Source organism: Vicia villosa, unplaced genomic scaffold (genome assembly GCF_029867415.1).
Source record: "Vicia villosa cultivar HV-30 ecotype Madison, WI unplaced genomic scaffold, Vvil1.0 ctg.003501F_1_1, whole genome shotgun sequence".
Lineage (NCBI taxonomy): Eukaryota > Viridiplantae > Streptophyta > Magnoliopsida > Fabales > Fabaceae > Vicia > Vicia villosa.
In genome coordinates this window covers 81,535-101,757 of record NW_026706221.1, presented here as the reverse complement: position 1 = coordinate 101,757, position 20,223 = coordinate 81,535, and the positions used below count along the sequence as shown (strand labels likewise).

The 20,223-nt window shown below is 37.5% G+C and overlaps 2 protein-coding genes across 2 annotated transcripts; one reads left to right on the top strand and one right to left on the bottom strand.

Moving 5' to 3' along the window:
- Positions 1 to 6,116: 6,116 nt before the first annotated feature.
- LOC131641071 (uncharacterized) lies at positions 6,117 to 7,610 on the bottom strand. The gene is made up of 2 exons (XM_058911392.1): positions 6,719 to 7,610; positions 6,117 to 6,592 (listed from the first exon to the last, which is right to left on the bottom strand). Exons 1-2 carry the CDS (start codon positions 7,608 to 7,610, stop codon positions 6,117 to 6,119), a joined length of 1,368 nt encoding a protein of 455 aa, XP_058767375.1.
- Positions 7,611 to 13,774: 6,164 nt separating this feature from the next.
- Positions 13,775 to 14,374, top strand: LOC131641070 (uncharacterized). Its single transcript, XM_058911391.1, has one exon. It carries the CDS (start codon positions 13,775 to 13,777, stop codon positions 14,372 to 14,374), a length of 600 nt encoding a protein of 199 aa, XP_058767374.1.
- Positions 14,375 to 20,223: the final 5,849 nt, after the last annotated feature.

The window sequence follows — 20,223 nt, the reverse complement described above, 5'->3', positions numbered from 1 at the left end:
TCCCTAATCAATATTATTATCCAAGAATACGATAATAGATGATAAACGGAGAGCCCCCCCTTACCTTAGCCAAAGATTCTTGATTGGTCTCTCCCTCCATTGCTCCTCTTTACGTACCAGCTTCCCAATCCCTCATCTCCTCTACTCTGCTTTTCATGTTCCTTTTTCCTTTCTCCCAATTTTCCTTATTTTTATGAAAAATAACATTTTAATTAGTAAAGGGCTTTACTAACATAGCACCCCCTCTTTACTAATACCACACTTGGCCCAATACTATAAACCATCTTTCTTCCAATTAAATCCCACAAACCACCAATAATTCTAATTATAAATTAAATTTCCATTTAAATTAAAAATTAAAATATACGGGTGTTACACTGAGCACTTTAACAGTTATGAACAAGTATATGACAACTGATAAAACAATGCAGAAAGTAAAGAACACAGCGATATGTTGACCCAATTCGGAAACAACATTCCTACTCTTGGGGCTACCAAGTCAGGGATGAAACCAATATTCGATAGTATCAATTCGAAGTCAAACTCCCTATTTGTACTTCTCATTTAATCACTACCCTTCCTATGAATTCTACCTAATACTCTCTTAGGTATGAGGCCCTCCTCAAATCCATTTAATCACAGAACCCCTGCGACAACTTGACAAAACAAATAAAAATGAAGAACACACTCTTCAAAGACACAAGATCATCACTTGCTTAAAAGCTCATGGATGATCAACAGATTACAACTCAAAGAAACAAATCCACCTCTAGTATCAAACCGATACATGAGAGGATTACAATGGACTCACAAACCTAATTACTAGGAAAAACAAAACTCAGAGTCCTAAATAAAAGCCTCGGCACAATTAGGGTTGTGCAGCCTTTAAATAGAAACAGCAACAACAGCGGACAAGCAAGCACGAGCTTGGGCCAACAAATCGGGTTCAAAAGCAACCCGTAAAACTCCAATCAGTCAGGTTATGATTACTCCACTAATGCTGGAATAACTTGAGAAGATTCCTCCTGAGATTGAGTAAACGAACCTGACACAAATAAAACCCTAAAAAAATAAGGAATAATCAAACAAATCATATTTATAGACACGATGTCAAGACATCTGTTTTGACATCTGCAAAAACATCATGATAAAATGTTTTACCAAAATTGCTACCAACACACAGAAACAACAAACTCCTCCTTTAGCAAATTTTGGCTAAAACATTATTAGAACAGTTCTGCACAACCAAGAAGAGACTCCCCCTCAACCTACTCAAAACGAAACCCCCTTATTAAATAACTACTTAAGAGAACTACTATTCAACCATGCTCCCCCTTTTTAACCAAAATATGCCAAACAAACAATAATAAGAAATAGAAAGGTACAATCAGATCGACCAGTAGCTACATTCATAACCTTTATTATTACAAACCAGAGGCAAAAAAAATCTAAGAGATTTGAGCATCCTCATCAGATCCAGACCCAGATACACTGTCATCATCTTCAATATTGATTTTACCCGTTCCTTCTCCAGCAGCCTGTTCAAGACTCTTGATTAAATGTTCAGTGGCAGCCTTCCTTTTGATACTGGTGGCAATGATATTGTCCAAGTCCTTGCAAGATTCCTTCAAAGCTACAATCACATCAGTTGTGGTAGACGACTTCTTCTTAGCATATGTCAGGACAATATCTGCGACATGTTTACCAGTAAACAACTTTTCATGGAGAGACAAGGCAGACTCTCGCTTACAAATAACATCAGTGCTTAGCAAGATTCTAGGATGCTGATGGAGAATAATCCCACATATCAAGGAAGGAAATGCAATAGGCATCTTGGTGGCGTTGGTTGCAGCATGTCTTACTGTCTGATCAAAGATATAAGTACCATAGTCCAAACTAGTTTTGGTACCTATAATATAAAGGAACTTTCCCAGCCCAACTGGCACTGTTGAAGTATGATTGGTGGGGACCCAATTAACAGCTCCAATCTTGTGCAGAATGGCATAGTTTACACTGAGTTGACTAGCAGATAGTTTGCCTCTCATAGGCCAAGCAGTGACCTGATTTGCAGTAATCTCCCTGCAGACTTGATTTCCAGTCACCTCCAGGTCACAACTTTCTTTCTCACTCCTTTTCATAAACTTGTTGATCACGGCTGGGGAGAAGAGCACACATTTACCCCTTACATATATTTTTCTGAAATTCTGACTTTCAGGGTCAGCATAGTCCACAAGAATGTTTACAATAAAATCCTTAACCAGAACCTCATAAACATGGATCCCCTCTTTCCCTCTCAAAATATGAAATTTTCTGGCTGCTTTCTTACCATACTTACCCTTAGTCAACCCTATAGTGTGTGCCATATGTTTGGCTTGTATGCCCCGAGCGTATGTTACCCTATCAATGGGAATCACTCCAGCTCCTAATTTTGCTTGTTTGACACAATGTTGAAACAATTTATAAAACATTCCACCAAGTGTCACATCATCAGCATATCTTTTAGACATTATGTTCTCTCCTTCTTTTCGAGATCTTTGACATTTTGCTGAAGGGGTTTGTTCTTGAGGCACCCATACGTAAAAATTATCCTTAGACCTGATTCCCTTCATAACCACTTCATTTTTCTCATTAATAATAAGACACTTGGTTTTAGTGAAGTTTACGTTGTATCCTTGATCACATAGTTGACTTATGCTTATCAGGTTGGTTGTCAGCCCTTTCACAAGTAATACATTATTGATATTTGGACCTCCTGAGTACTTTAGATCTCCAACTCCCTTAACTTCCCCTTTGGATCCCTCACCAAACACTGCATGGCTGGAGGAATAGGGCTTTACATTCTTCAGCAAATTCTTGACATGTGTCATATGTCTAGAGCACCCATTGTCGAAGTACCAGGTATCCTTGGATACATCTCTAACTGAGGTATTTGCCATAAGGCTGGTGACAACATTCTTAGGAACCTAGTGCTTCATCTTTTTGCCATTGAAGACACCCTTATCAGCCTTAAGAGGGTTGGCCTTTGGATACCCATGCAACCTATAACAAAAGGGTTTTATGTATCCACATCTTCCACAATGGTCACAGCTCCAGTGTTGGAATTTACTCTTGGTTGGCATTGTAACACCCCCAATTCTATACTAAGCAAGTAAGGCACACATTCGCATAAATCAGAGTAAAAAAGCATGCATCTCACGAGGGCGTTACACATAATTCAAAATAAAACAACATGCAATTGTCATTTCCGAATAACACGAGATTTAAAGCAACATGCGAAAACACAGCGGAATAATCATCTCATCAAATAAATGGTAAAATCGGATGATTCCCATACATCATCCACCATATCTCAATATTTCGGCTCAAGGTCATTCATCAACAAAACAACATATTCAAATACGAAATACAATATGAGTAAACAATTATCTCATAACAATGAGTTATAAAATATAAACTCAAATTCCATGTGTTACATATGGCCAGAGCACAAGTGACTACTCAGTCACGACACCTTACAAGAGATCTAAATCTCTAAGCTAAGCCTCCTTCGAAACATCGCTATCCACGAAACCTGCACGTTACCAACAAAGGATAACATTCAAATAGAAGGGTGAGAATTCAAATTCTTAATAGAAAATATAATAATGGGAAAATGCAACATAAGTAAGCATACATTTCACAATTATTCACTCTTCTCAAAACATGCATTTATCTCCAATATAAAGTTAACATGTTTAATACAATTAAGTATCACAATCAAATTCACAACCTCATATATTGATTATTTACATATATACACATATATCGCCCATACACACACACACACACACACACACACACACACACACACACACACACACACACACACACACACACACACACACACACACACACACACACACACACACACACATATATATATATATTTCACATTCCATATCAAATATGTATTAATCACATATGTCTCATTCTCATCACATTCCCTAATTCATATCAAATGATTCATCATTCCACATATATGCATATCAATCAAATTCTCATCCACACATTCATACCACATAATCACACATAACAATATTTCACACGACACGTGCGACTCAAGTGTGACTCTATGCGATATGCATGTGGATCCCTCCGTTATCATTTCCGGTCATGCCGATTGCCACTCTCTATGAACAAGATAACCACCTCAAAGCCCCATACTCGTTAGTCTTTCAAACCCCATACTCGTTAGGTTTGGGACAAGTAAATGACCTTCGCGAGATTTCCCAACATTGCCATTTTCAAAGACTCATGCTTGTGTATGTGTGCAACAAAACAAGACTCATGCATTTAAGACGATCTCTCTATTTCTTAAACTACTCAAACACATATTTACAACTTTGCACAATATTACACAACATGACATTCAACTTAATCTCAAGCATCAATTAGCATTTAGCAATCAATCACATAATTCACGGTTATCATATCACATAATGCATCCATGAACATTGATCATGCACAATTCATCCATAACATACACATATAATTACATGTTATTCCCAATTAACATCATAATCAAATTAAACAATTGCCAACTAATCCTATTCCATCATATAGACAATTATTTATGCTTCATTATGCTTCAAACGACACCTAAAAAGGAGTTACAGATCAAATGTTATGCTAATTCTAAGTTACAAACATTTTTCCAAAATGCATAGTGGAACTCGGTTCCTCCCCATGTGGGAACCGGGTTCTGACTTCCTAAAAAGCTCGTTTCTGGTTTTTACTATGGGAAACTGAGTTGGCACATCTGGGAACCGGTTCCCACGTAACAGTAGCAGAAAAATTGATAGTTTTGACAGCAAAACACATTTCAAATCATACCCAATCCAACCCAAACAAACATAAGCATTTAGAATCATCCAATCAACTCATTAAACACCCAATTCATGCAACAATAACATCATTTATCACCACATAACAACATAACAACAAGAGATTCACAAAATGAGCAAAAGTTACATAAACCCTAACATTTCCAAAACTATGAAATTGAGAGATGAAGAGATTCACATACATAAACAACATTTACCCAATCATAGATTCTACATGAACTTGAATTCAAACCCTTACCTCTAGATCTTAATCCACCCTCTTGATGAAATCTACCAATCCTTTCCTCTTTGTTCTTCTCTTCTTTCTCTCCTCTTCTCTCTAGCCTCTTTCTTTATATTCTCTTCTTCTAGGTTTCCTCACCTAACCTCTACTATCTTTATTTTATAGTTTGGACTTAACCCACCCAACTCTCATTCTAGTTAACTAATCCCATTAACTTTTATCTCCTAATATTCACTAATAGTCCAATAAATCAAAGGGTTAATACGTATTTTCACCCCTGCCATATGGGGTGTATTTGAAAAACCCCCCTGCGAAAAAAAAAGTTGCAATTATTACCTTAACAAATTTTAAAAGTTTCAACTTGGACCTTTAGCCAGCCACATCATCAAAAAATCTGATGTAGCAACTTTTTTTTAATCTTTTATTATCATTTTAATTATGTGGCTGACTTATGTGGCATTATTATTATTTTTTATTTAATTTAATTCTACGTGGCATTTTTATTATTATTATATTGTTTAGTTCTTCAAATGTTAAATATCAAAGTTTAAAAAATGATACCATGGGGTGTTGAACCCATGCACAATTGAATCCATGTAAAACACCCCATGGGACCATTTTTTAAACTTTGATATTTAACATTTGAAGAACTAAACAATATAATAATAATAAAAATGCCACGTGGAATTAAATTAAATAAAAAATAATAATAATGCCACATAAGTCAGCCACATAATTAAAATAATAATAATAAATTAAAAAAAAGTTGCCACATCAGATTTTTTGATGATTTGGCTGGATAAAGGTCCAAATTGAAACTTTTAAAATTTGTTAAGGTAATAATTGAAACTTTTTTTTTCGCAGGGGGGTTTTTCAAATACACCCCATATGGCAGGGGTGAAAATAGGTATTAACCCTAAATCAAATTAGCACAAAACACATATAATTAAATATTCAAATAATTATTATATCACCAAACAATATAATTACTAATATAATTAGTAAAAATACTAATAAAATCGGGATGTTACAGGCACAACTCTACTCTTGCCATAATATTGAGACATTTGAACCAACATCTCAGAGCCATACTTAGGATAAGAGGTGTCAGAGGCAGATATCTTGTTCTTGCTGAATCCTAGACCACTCAAGTCTCCGGTTATTCTCCCCATTTCTAGGATTTCATCTAGAGAGTCATTCCCTTTATTCAACATCCTGACAGACTTGTGAACTCTGTCAAGTTCAGACTTCAAAGAAAGCACTTCTTCCTTTAAGGCAGAGATGGTTTTCAGGTGCTCTCTCTTTTCAGCCTTTAGGTGGTGTATGAGATCCTTTTGTCTGTCTGTCATTTGACCTAGATCAGAGCTTCTGAGATACAATTCCCGGTATGATGCACCTAGTCCATCATAGGTCAGTTCATCATCACTGGATTCTTCACTAGATCCCCATCTGCCTGTTAAGGCTTCCACATGCTTGACAAACTTCTCTTCAAGTTCACTTTCAGAGTTTTTTTTAGACCAAGTCACAGTGAGACCTTCCTTCTATTTCTTCAAATATGTGGGGCATTCATCTTTGACATGTCCAACTCCTTCACATTCAGGACACTGTATACCCTTTTCTTGAGGGTACTTTTCTTCTCCCCTTCTTATTTCAAGATCATTTGCCTTGAGAATGTCAAAGGAGTTATTTTGAGCATTTGAATTTGGGTTCCTTTTCATCTGCTTTGTTACCAGGTTAATTTGTCTTCCAAGCAGAACTATAGAATTGACTGTTCCTTCCTTTGTACTTAGATTACATTCCTCCTGTCCATCTTTAGAGTTGGCGACAAAGGCTATGCTTTTGTTCTCCTTTTCAGACCTTTCATTGACGCTCATTTCAAACGTTTGAAGGGATCTAACCAATTCATCCAGTTTTAACAGGTTGATGTCTTGGGCTTCTTCTATGGCAGTGACCTTCATATCAAAACTCTTGGGGAGGGATCTCAACATCTTTCTCACCAGTTTTTCTTCTGGCATTTTTTCTCCCAAGGCACTAGATGTGTTTGCTATCTCGAAGACATTCATATAAAAATCATGGATACTTTCATCTTCCTTCATCCTTAGATTCTCAAATTGAGTGGTGAGCAGCTGAAGCCTGGACATTTTCACCTTGGAGGTTCCCTCATGGGCAGTTTTGAGGATATCCCAGGCATCTTTAGCAACTTCACATGTGTTCACCAATCTGAAGACATTCCTGTCAATACTGTTGAATATAGCGTTCAAGGCTTTAAAGTTTCCAAGAGCAAGATTATCCTCTTCATCATCCCAATCTTCTTCAAGTTTTAGAGTAGAGGTGGGCTGTTTAATTGCGTCCAACACAACAGGATGTTTCCACCCTTTTACAATGGCTTTCCAAGCTTTGCTGTCCAAAGCTTTTATGAAGGCTACCATATGTGGCTTCCAGTAGTCATAATTGCTTCCAGTCAGAACAAGTGGTCTGTTCACAAACCCTCCTTCCTTGTCCATAGTACCAGAAAGTAACTTCTCTAGATCTCATCCAGATGCAGAGCAAGATGGTTGCTCTGATACTAATTGAAATTCTGGTATCAGATATAAGATGTCAAATGAGATGTCACGACACAATATCTGAGCACTTTAACAGTTATGAACAAGTATATGATAGCCGATAAAACAATGCAGAAAGTGAAGAACACAGTGATATGTTGACCCAGTTCGGAAACAACTTTCCTACTCTGGGGGCTACCAAACCATGGATTAAACCAATATTCGATAGTATCAATTCAAAGTCAAACTCCCCGTTTGTACTTCTCACTTAATCACTACCCTTCATATGACTTCTACCTAAGACTCCCTTAGGTATGAGGCCCTCCTCAAATCCCTTTAATCACAGAACCCCTGTGACAACTTGACAAACAAATAAAAATGAAGAACACACTCTTCAGAGACACAAGATCATCACTTGCTTAAAAGCTCATGGATGATCAAGAAAGTACAACTGAAAGAAACTACTCCACCTTTAGTATCAAACCGATATAGGAGAGGATTACAGTGGACTCACAAAACTAATTACTAGGCAAAACAAAACTCAGAGTCCTAAACAAAATCCTCGGCACAATTAGGATTATGTAGCCCTTAAATAGAAACAACAGCAGCAGCGAACAAGCAAGCATGCGCTTGGGCCAACAAATCGGGTTCATAAGCAACCCATAAAACTCCAATAAATTAGGTTATGATTACTCCACTAATGCTGGAATAGCTTGAGAAGATTCCTCCCGAGATTGAGAAAACGAAACTGACACAAATAAAACCCTAAAAAACAAGGAATAATCAAACAGATCATATTTAAAGACACGATGTCAAGACATCTATTTTGTCATCTGCAAAAACATCCTGATAAAATGTTTTACCAAAATTGCTGCCAACACACAGAAACAACAAAATACCCCAAAACCATAACCTAAAAAATCTATTTTCCCCCTATTTATACACTTTGAAATTCGCAGAGCGCGCGCCGCACGCTAGGGGGGGCGCATCCCGCAGGCTGGACTGTCAACAAAATATCATCATTAGTAAAATTGCAATAACTTGAGAATCGTAACTCCGATTTATGGTCGGTTCGAAGCGTTGGAAAGGTTATTCAATTTCCTATCTATCAATGAATAAATATAAATCAAATTGATGATTTTTTATTCATTGATTTTGAGCCTTATTCGTTGACGAGTTGCTCAAAATCACGCGTTTGAAGTCGTGTCTTCGACACTTTATTGCTCATGCTCCAAATACGCACCAATACCTACAAAATAAATAGAAAACTATCAAACAGTATACAAATACATGAAAACTTAATAATACACAAAGTATATATATTCACACAAAACGTGGAGATTATTCACACGATATAAACAAAAAGTATCGATAAGTGCCACAAATTACATATACCAAATAACGACATTTTGGCACTTATCAGTCATATGGAAGTTTAACTACTGTCAGACGTTACCAAGCCACCCTACTGTCTTCGCTCTTATCGGGATGACCCTTCGGCAGATAGATGAGGCCTTTGCAGACTATGAGCATCGCATGGTTCTGAAATAGGCTCAGACGACCAGAGCAGAGTCAGACTGGAGCTGCGCCGTTGGGTACATCACTTGGTACTTCACTATGTCACACCCCTACATGATCCCCACTATAGCAGGATCGTCGCCCAGACTAGCTCATTAGGAGATATTACAGGAGCAGCAGTCTCAGTTGGACCATATTCAAGATGTGTTTCCTTGCTGTCGTGAGATACTTGAGATGGCGCGGGCAGACATTGAGGGTGGTTTCTTCCCTGAGGGGTCCTGGTCACAGGCGTATGCTGGATGATATCATGAGGGTGGCATAGGAGGCACTATTGTACCGTAGACATTGTGCCAGGACTGGTGTGGTAGTTGGCGGTAGAGGCAGAGGAGCCGACATACGAGGTGGTGGATGCAGAGGAGACGCGAGAGATAGAGGAGAGGATGTTGTCCGACACACACTGTAGTGATCATGCTGATTATTTTGATGTTTGTATTTTTATTACATCGATGTACTTTATTTTGACTATGTATTAGAGATATTCTCTGTTGGATGATGTATATGATGTATTATTTGATGTACTATATACCATTGAGTTTACATTACACTAGTTTTTGTACTTACTTTTGCTGTATTATTCTATCGTTGAAAAAAAAAATAGAGTTTTGGAGTGAAACATATTTGGTTTAAAATATAACAGAACGTTTCGCAGGTACATCTACGGAACATTCTATTTTTAAGACATCCCGGAGGTATATCTACAGAAGATTCCTTGAATTGAATTAATTTGAATTTGCCCAATGTTCACTATATTAAACTGCTTCCGTAGATATAGCTCTCAAAAATATCAAATTTTGACAAAATAGAATACTTTTGAATGTGTATCTCCGAAAATAGAAACATAAATATAATTATGTCTAGGTGCCTAAGAATATTAAAGGGGTGGATTGAGATATTTAAAAAAAAAAAAAAAAATTTACTGGATCTTTTATGGAGCCAAATAAAACACTGAAATAGTACAAAATTGTCACTAATAATTTACCTTGGTAACGTGGAAGTTCCAATTTTGTGTATACAAAGAAAACCAAAGCTTTACTTTCATGATTATTGATAATTGTGAGTAAACACTTAAATTTAATGAAGAATCATAATTTTTCTTATATAATAAATCCAAAGCAACAAACAGGAGAGTAGCATGTAACAAATGAAACAAAAACTGAAATGTCTTAATTATTTGTGTAAATGAGAAACACCGATATCTCACCTTCTAATTTTTCTCTATTCTCTTTCATTTTTGTACTATCTACTGAGAAGGATAATGCTCGAAGAAACTGATGCTGAAAGAACCACCTGAGAAGGAAAATGCTGCTAAGAAACCATCTACATCGAAGAAACCGGTCTAGGAAGAACCACCAAACAAGACTAAGAAACCATTAGCATCTGGTAAATCTAATCTAATCTAATATGGTACTCTTTTGTTTTAGATTTGTAGTTATTTTGGATATAATATAACAACTATTGTAAGTTATGTTTTGATTAGACTATATTAGACTATTGTAATCTAATATGGTACTCTATTCTAAGTTCTATTGTAAACAAATTTTGTTTGATATGGACTTGAGAATGTGGATAATTTTTTTGGGTGATACTAAGTTAAGAAATGTCTGAAACTTGATTGTAGGGGTAGCAAATAGGCACGCCCATCCTGTTTAGGCCCGCTCCTCAAAAGCCTGCAAAATAACGGGGCTTAAAACCTTAGCCCTCCCCGAAAAAAATGAGGGCGGTGCGGAAATTAAGCATATGAAAAATGGTTTGACTTGTAAATATCAGGCAGAAATGTAACATTTCAACACTTAGTGCAAGTAATCCTTTCACCAAACAAAAACTTAACTGCATCAGAACTTTAACATAATCCAATTAGCATAAAGCAAGCAACTATTAATTATTTAGTTACATTATTACTCAGAGAAAATAGCCAAATAGAACTCAGAATTCCAAAGATAAAAAGCATATAAAAAATTCAAACTTCATCAGTCTTTGATCAGCTAACTACCACAGCATTCTCTTCCAACTCATTTACTGAAGCTGGTGCTATTTTGGACTTCCTGCATGGCTTTGAAACCTTAGGAAGAGAAGTCTTAGGAAGTAATCTACACCCCAATTTCTTTAGGAGCATGTTCCAACTTCCCTTAGACTTCATCATTTTCTCCAAATCTTGTTTCATGCTCAAACACTCTTTCTCAAGCTCAGAAACTCTGTCTTTCATGTGATCAAAAGCTACAACAGGGTTGTTATGTGTAATGTTGTTTCCGTCGGTCCTCGTTAGAGCAAGGTTTCCACTCAGGTTTGTTGTTGGGTTTTCAAGAGTGTCGGAAGCAAAGAACCAACCTGCAACAGATGTGCGCAGCTTGAGTTGTTCGAAGAACAAAACCTGGACAACAACGCGAAGTGGTAGCCTCTCGTTTTGAGCTGCGTGTGTGCTTGCTTCCAACGAGAGTTTCTGGCAATTCATCAGCCTGCAGATTTGTTCCTTCTCAGATTCTGTCATCCATGCATGGCTCTGAAATTCATAATTATCCATTAGTTTCTATCAAACATAATTTGGATTAACAACTTAATGAAGTGTTTATAGGATAACAGCATTGGTTCTAACAACAGTTCTAAACTAAAAAATTGAATCAAATTGTGTCGTCCATATCACATAAATCTTCTTTATAACTACCAAATTTTAAACTAAAATTTTATTTTACGGTAAAGATAGAATCACGTTGTGTTGTTCAGTTGCGTTGTTCAATGTTGTGATTAATTCACTCAGTGCTGATCGCAATTTATAACACATTAACACCTGAATCAATCAAAATGCTTGTTTAGTCTGTCTCAATGTAAATCTAAGTGATTCTGACAACTGCAATTTAAAACTTTAATGAAACCATTACATTTTGTCAACTAAACATAGTAAAAAAAATGAGAACTCCAGTTCCTGATCAGTATGAGCAACTTAAGCAATTTGAGAAGGATTGCCTCCTAATTTTAATCCAGGTAGACATCTATGCACTTTCTTGCATTATCATTTCCACTCTACAACTTAGTTCAGAAGCCACACTCATGTACAATCACTCTCTTTTCAACAAGCTTGGGGATTTTAACTTGCATGGTTAATGTAATGGTTGGTTTATTTTTAGAGTTTTACGCCTGAAATTACTAACCTTTGTGGGTTACTGTAGCCAGATTTACTAGAAAAACTTACACTTTTATTTGCAGAATTGTACTTTTGTGTTTGTTATGGAGAATATGAATATGAAGTTATCTTAGAAGTTCCATTAGTTTGAAAATGTGATTTCTTTGAAGATTTTTGGATACAACAAATAAAAAGTAATGTAGTTTCATGGTGAACATTATAAACTCTTTGTTTATGCAGTTTCTTCTTCAATTGTTAATGGAAGCTTTGAACTTTAACTCTTCATTCAATCAGTATAAAAGAAAATAGATACAGTCTTTTTTTTGTCTGATCTTATTGTGATTGTGGGTGTAACTAATATTGATTTAGAAGTAAATTGTTATGGATGATTATACATGTTAAATGTTGTTGCTTAGAACCTTTAATTGTTTTTCTGGCTTATTAGTTCCATCTAAGCTGTGAATAGCACAACAATTGAATTGCTTCCAACGAGGCCAAAATTGCTTCCAACAAAATGTTCATAACAGTACCATATAGCATCGATTAGTGCAATATTCATGCTTTCTTTTATTTTATCTGAGCCTTCTCCAACTATCGAATCTTCCGCTTTCCTCGTAATATGAATGGAAAATGCTTTGTTCTACATGCTAGTTAACAAACTCAAGCTCCTAATGTCATAAAGTTAAACCAAATCATTGTCACACAAGCCTCATAAGCTCTCCAAACAAATTGTCGGGCTTGAGTACCGCAGAGAAAGTTAAAACCAATTGAATTTCTTCTTGTTCCCATAATAAAGTTCCTAGTAAAGAACTTAATGTTATTCAATTGTACATGAGTATGAGCGTGGCTTCTTCTAAAGTAAGTTGTAGAGTGAAATGATAATGCAAGAGAGTGCATACATGTCGACCTGTATTAAAATTGGGAGGCAATCCTTCTCAAATTGCTTAAGTTGTTCATACTGACAAGGAACAGGAGTCCCGAATCGTTTTTCTAAGAGTTTAATTATTCTTTATATAACTTATTCAAACCGTTACTTGTGAGCACTTATTGGATGAGGAGAAGTTGTGAAGGATTGAACCTTAAGCTAGGCCCATATATACTTATCTTTTCATATTAATATGAATTCATTTCAGTATTTCTATTAAATCATAATATGAATTCATTTCTAAAATAATTTAATCTAAATTATTAATAAATTAGTTTATTAGTTTATTATAAAATAAATAATAAATTATCTAATTATCTAATTTGACCAAAAAGCTGTCGCACTTTTGGCTCTGCTAGGGTTTCGTGGAAATGTCAGAACCACCACCGGTGTGGTTACCACTCCCTGGCTAGGGGAGAACAGCAGACGAATGAGAATTTGAATGATAGTATGAATATTCAACCCACAAACGTTGAAGGTAACAAGCGAGTAATCTCTTATAAGGATATGGTCACTGGAGATATTGATGAGACCATGCAGGAGGAAGAAGACACTGAAGGACATGGAGAGGAGGATAACTTTCACTTTGATCTTGAAGGAATGAAGGTGGAAGAATGTATGGAGGGAGACTATGAATGCCCCAGATTCGTGCTTTCTGCATGGGAGGAAAAGAGGATTCATCGACCAAGGAGGCGAGGTGTGATAGTAAAACTCTTAGGGAGAAGAATCGGATACAAGGCTTTAGAGACAAGGCTGAAGCAGATGTGGGTGCGTAAAGGTATCATCAATATCATTGACTTGAGCAATGATTATTACCTGGTTGCATTCACGCACGAAGAAGATAAGAACGCTGCTCTTGCAGATGGCCCATGGTTCATCTATGACCACTATTTAACTGTGAAGGATTGGAGTCCAGATTTTCACCCGGAACGTGACTCCATTGAAAGTGTTGCGGTCTGGATTAGGATTTCAGGACTTCCAATCGAGTATTACGATCCTAAAGTGTTAAGCTTCATTGGTGACCGTGTGGGGAAAGCTGTGAAAGTTGATAAGAACACTTTGAAGCAGGAGAGGGGGAAATACGCGCGTATTTTGTGTGGAAGTTAATCTCACAAAACCGTTGCTTGCAATGTTTACTATCAAAGGGAGGAAGTACAAAGTGGAGTATGAAGGTCTCCATTTATTATGTTTGAAATGTGGGAAATTTGGGCATTACAAAGAGGGCTGCCCAGCGCAGATTACAGTCAACACAACACACCAGCAAGATTCAGTTAGATTAGAGGCAATACCTGCTTCTAATGATCAGAGTATCGTGATTCAGGGGAAGGCCACAACATCAAAAAAGTTAGCCGATTCCGACGAAGGGCCGTGGCAGGTGGTGCAAAAGCTGAGGAGAGGGAGGAAGCCGCCGAAAAATAAAAAAGGAAATCCGAAATCTCAATTCAATGCTGGGAACGTAAAAAAGGGATCCAGATTTTCTTTATTAATGACAGGGACAGGAGAAACACGTGGGGTTGATAAATTCCTGGAGAAAAGTATGGAGGTGGAAAAGGAAACAATGGGGAGCGTTATGAGTTCGTTAGATGTTTTGAGTAATAAAGGAAAAACAATTTTAGAACCAATTAATGTGGTAGATACAGGTGTCGACATGCATGGAAAGAAAAAGGAGAGCGCTCTTGCTATTGGTTCATACAAATGGAATAATGCAGACATGATAAATGATGCAATTATTTCCTCTCTAAATGACCTGGCAGTTAGGGATAAGGGGTCCACAATTAATGAGGAGGTGAAAAAGAAGGTTGGTGACAGCATGCAAGAAGAAGTGGTAGTTACAATAACTGGCAACTCAGGAGTGAAAAGCACTGCTGGCAGAAAGGGTAAAATCAAAAAAGTTGCACGTGTTGAAGAACAAATGATCAGAAGAAGTACTAAAAAGCTGAGTGCACGGGCAGATGGGAACTTTAAAAGCAACACACGTGAACCAATGACAAAGAAGATAGAGAAAATGTATGGTAAGGAGCAAACAATCGAATTCTTGGGAGAAAACAACATGCAAAGTACGTGGAAAAGTACAGGGAAAGGTAATTGCACCAATAAAGATAGTGATTTACACATCAATGGAAAAAACAGTAAACCACCAGATACAACAATAGCTCTTCAAGGACACACACATATTCTCAATGGGGACATAGAAGCTTGTGACTTGAAGGTCCTAAAGGAGGATATCGCTAGTTCCATGGTGAATGAAAACAAGGATATGGAAGATGAGGAAACTAGAAAGGACTCTCTTGAGTCAGCTCAGTAGCATGCGGGCATTTTGTTATCTTTTTTAGTTTGTGATGATGATTATGAACAGTAATATAATCACCTGGAACTGCAGAGGAGCAGCAGGAAAATAATTCTACCGTTATGTGAAGCATGTTCGTGACGTCTATCAACCCATTATCCTAGCTATCATGGAAACTAGATGTGATCCTGGTAGAGTTGCAAAAAATTTAAAGAAGTTAGGATTTGATGACTATGTGGCTAACAGTAATAATGGCTTTGCTGGTGGCATAATTGTGGCTTGGAAGAATGATAATGTGCAGCTGCTTTCGGGAAGGATTGAAGAGCAATACATTCATTTGAAAGTAAAGCACACGAATGGATATGAGTGGTTTTTTACAGTCATTTATGCTAGTCCCAATGATCCAAAAAGAAGAATCTTGTGGGATCATCTTAAACAAATGACAAGTAATATAAATGTTCCCTGGCTGCTTTCAGGGGACTTTAATGATATTGCCTTTGCGCATGAAAAAAAAGGTGGAGCTTTAACGTCTAGTAGGAAGTGTAAATTGTTCAGGGATAATATGGAGGGTTGCAAACTGTTGGATCTGGGGGCTAGTGGCCCAGCATATACTTGGCGTGGCCCGATATATCATGGAGGACAAAGAATTTTTGAAATATTGGATAGGGCTCTAAGCAATGAGGAATGGAGGCTGCAGTTTCATGAAGCTTCAATCAAGGTGCTTCCTAGAGTGGACTTTTCCGATCATCACCCAATTATGATTACTCTTAGTAGTAATAAGCAAGTGAGGGGTCCTCGAAGATTCAGGTTTGAGAGTGCTTGGATGATGGAGGATAACTACAAAGATCGGTTGATTGGAATCTGGAAGAAAGAGGACAGTTTGATAAACAATCTTAATAGGGTGGAACATGATGCGAGCAACTGGCAGTGCTATTCCATAAAACACATGCAACGAGGAAAAAGAAGAATTATGGCTAAATTGAATGGTGTCCAGAAACGGCTCTATGGGCACAACAATCATAGAGCCATGCAGAGGTTGGAATATAAACTCCAGAATGACTTGGCCAGGATCCTTAAGCAAGAAGAGCAAATGTGGTTTCAACGTTCCAGATCTAAGTGGCTTGCAGATGGTGACAGGAACACTAAGTACTATCATCTTAAGACCATTACCAGGAGAAGGAGAAACAACATTGTCATGCTTAAAAATGACAATGGCGTTTGGATAGAAGATGAAAGTCAAATAAGAGAAATGGTTAATAATTATTACCAACAATTATTCACTGAGAAAGATAACCTGGACTGTTGGAAGCAAACTAGTATCACCTATCCAGAAGTGAATAGACAAGATATTAATCAATTGGATAATCAAGTTAAGCAGGAGGAGATTAGGAAAGCTTTCTTCGACATGAAGCCTTGGAAAGCTCCGGGACCAGATGGGTTCCCGGCTGGTTTTTATCAACAGTCGTGGGATGTTGTGGGAGGAAGTGTCAGTAACTTCATTAGGCATCTTTGGAATAATCCAGAGGATCTTGGGTCCATTAATCATACTGATATTTGCCTTATCCCTAAGGTGGAACACCCTATTAATGTCATGCAATTTAGACCTATTTCACTGTGTAACTCAGTGTATAAAGCGCTCAGCAAAATCATTGTCCATAGACTGAAGCATCATATGAAAACTTGGGTATCTCCTTATCAAACAGGATTCGTACCTGGTAGGTCCATACATGAGAATATTATGATAGCTAAGGAAGCCATGCACACGATGGAACGGGCGCGAGGAAAGCAAGGTTTCTTTGCTATCAAAGTTGATCTTTCAAAAGCATATGACAAATTGAGTTGGCAATTCATAGCTCGGGTCCTCCAGGAAATTAACATCCCTAATAATCTTATGAAGTTGATCATGTATGGCGTCACTAGTGTGAAGACGAATGTCAATTGGAATGGTACTCGTAGTAACTTCTTCCATCCCCAGCGTGGTATTCGACAAGGTGACCCCTTATCTCCATACCTATTCGTGCTATGTATGGACAAGTTAACCCACTTGATTGAATCGGAGGTTATGAATAAGAATTGGAGAGGCATCAAATTAGGTAAACTAGGGACAGTTATATCCCATCTCATGTTTGCTGATGATCTTCTTCTCTTTGGCGAAGCTAGTGAAAAACAATTGAATTGTGTCATGGAAACGTTACAGCTTTTTTGTAACATGTCTGGTCAAGAAGTTAGTCAAGAAAAGACAAGCATTCTTTTTTCAAATAATGTTCCTCGTAGCATGAAGACGAAACTGATGCATAGGTCGAAGTACAAGGCAGTTGGCAGTTTTGGGAAATACCTTGGAGTGCCATTAAGTGGCAAGAAACTTGGAAAGAAAGATTTCCAATATGTGGTGGACCAAATAGCTTTGAAACTGAATTCATGGAAACAAAATAGCCTTTCTCTAGCTGGGAGAATAACCCTAGCTAAGAGTGTGATAGAAGGAATCCCTCTGTACCCGATGATGACGTCAAAGATTCCTAAAGCATGTATAGAGGAAATCCATGCCATGCAACGTAATTTTATATGGGGAGACTCTATTGACAAACGCAGAATTCATGCAGTTGGTTGGGATACTCTCACAAAACCCAAGGCTTTGGGAGGAATTGGGTTGTGAAACTTAGAGGTGGTTAATACGGTTTGCCTTATGAAATTGGGACGGAAGCTCCATAATGGTTCTACTGAGTTATGGTGCAGTGTCCTTCGTGATAAATATATGAAACGAGACAATGGAGACAGCATTAAAGCCAAGGCTTATGATTCTTCTCTTTGGAAGGACATTGTTGGAATAATGCCGATTTTGTTTCAAACAGGAATTTGGTGTGTCGGGGATGGTAAAACTATCAATGCTTGGGAGGATAATTGGCTTGGAAATTCTTATAGACTATCGGAGTGGGATGTGACAATTCCAAGTAATCTATGTGGAGCTAAAGTGTGTGACTTAACTGATAATAATGGAGAATGGAACTATGAGATATTACAAAACTGGTTGCCTTTGCAATGGATAAACAAGCTTCAATCCTGCATGCCGCCACGGGAAGGAGCTTTTAATGATGTTTTCTGTTTTGCAGGTACGAGCAATGAGGAGTTCTCCTTTAAAGATGTTTTTAATGAGGTAGCACTTATCAAGATAGGGACAATTGGCTGGATATATGGAAGTTACACGTCCCTGAGAGATGTAGAAGCTTCATGTGGCTTTTACGTCACGACAGATTATTGACGAATCATAGCAGAAGTTGGAAGGGCCTAGGAAATGCCGCTTGCAACCTGTGTGGTTGTGCTTGCGAGACAACTCTCCATGCACTGCGTGACTGCGCTAGATGTGTGCCTATTTGGCGAAGCATCGTTCCCAGCAGCATAGCGAGAGAATTCTTTCACACAAATCTAGTCAATTGGTTCCAGCTTAATCTGAGAGAGCAACGAGGCATAAACAAGGAGTGGGGGACTCTCTGGGCTATCATTTGTCATGCTTTGTGGAGCTGGAGAAACAATGAAGAGCATATAGAGGGTTTTAGGAGACCTGCAAATCCTATGATTCAGCTTTTGAAGAGGAAAGATGACTATGCTGAAGCTTGTTCCAAATTGGGGCATAAGTTAGGTAATGGGCATAATAAAAGATATATTGGGTGTCAACCACCTACTTTGGATATGGTCAAGCTCAATACGGATGGAGGGAGAAAAGGATTTGGAGTTGCAAGGTGTGGAGGTCTCATTCGAGACCACAATGGCAAGTGGATATGTGGCTTCTCAAAACATTTGGGAGAATGTAGTGTCTTACTTGCAGAATTTTGGGGAGTCTATGTAGGTCTTAAGCTTTCCAAAGATATGGGATTCCAAAGGGTGGAGGTAACTACCGACTCTCAGATAGTTATCAAAGCCATTCATGAGAACAACATTAGCAAGACAGAGTGCAAGGCGGTGCTCCGTGACATTTGTCACTTGATTCATGATTTTGAGAATGTTCTTGTTGTGCATAGTTATCGGGAAGCCAATAGATGCGCGGATGCACTAGCAAATATCGGGTACACAATACATCAATATTGTGTGTATGATGATCCTCCAGATAATCTCCTTCAATTACTAGAGGATGATATGCATGGTTTAGTCTACTCGATTGGTAGAGTTCTTTAGTTGCTTTTTTCTTCGAGCCTAGGCCCTCCATTGTATCAAAAAAAAATATTTGTATATCTCCCACGACTACAAAAGTGGAGATTTTATGGTTGGTTATCAATATTATGAATCATTAGAAAGGTGTTGACAATGTCATTTTCATGATAATGATATTTTTTTGGCTAAATATCCTTTTTAGTCCCGTAACTTTTGGTCGGAGTTCATTTTAGTCCTTCAATTTTAATAACGACCATTTTGATCCCTCAGCTTTTCAAAACATGTCATGTTAGTCCTTTCCATCCATATTTCACTAACAACGTCAATTATTTGTTGACGTGTAACCTTAGCGACAAAAAGAACGGACGCTATATTTTTTTTCTAGATTTTAATTTAACTCTTCATCTTCTTCCCCAAAACTAAAAACCCATTTTTAAATCTTGAACTTAAAACCCATTTTTTCTCAAATACTCAAATCCACCAATTATTATAATCAACGATCAACAACTCAAAAACCATAATCCTA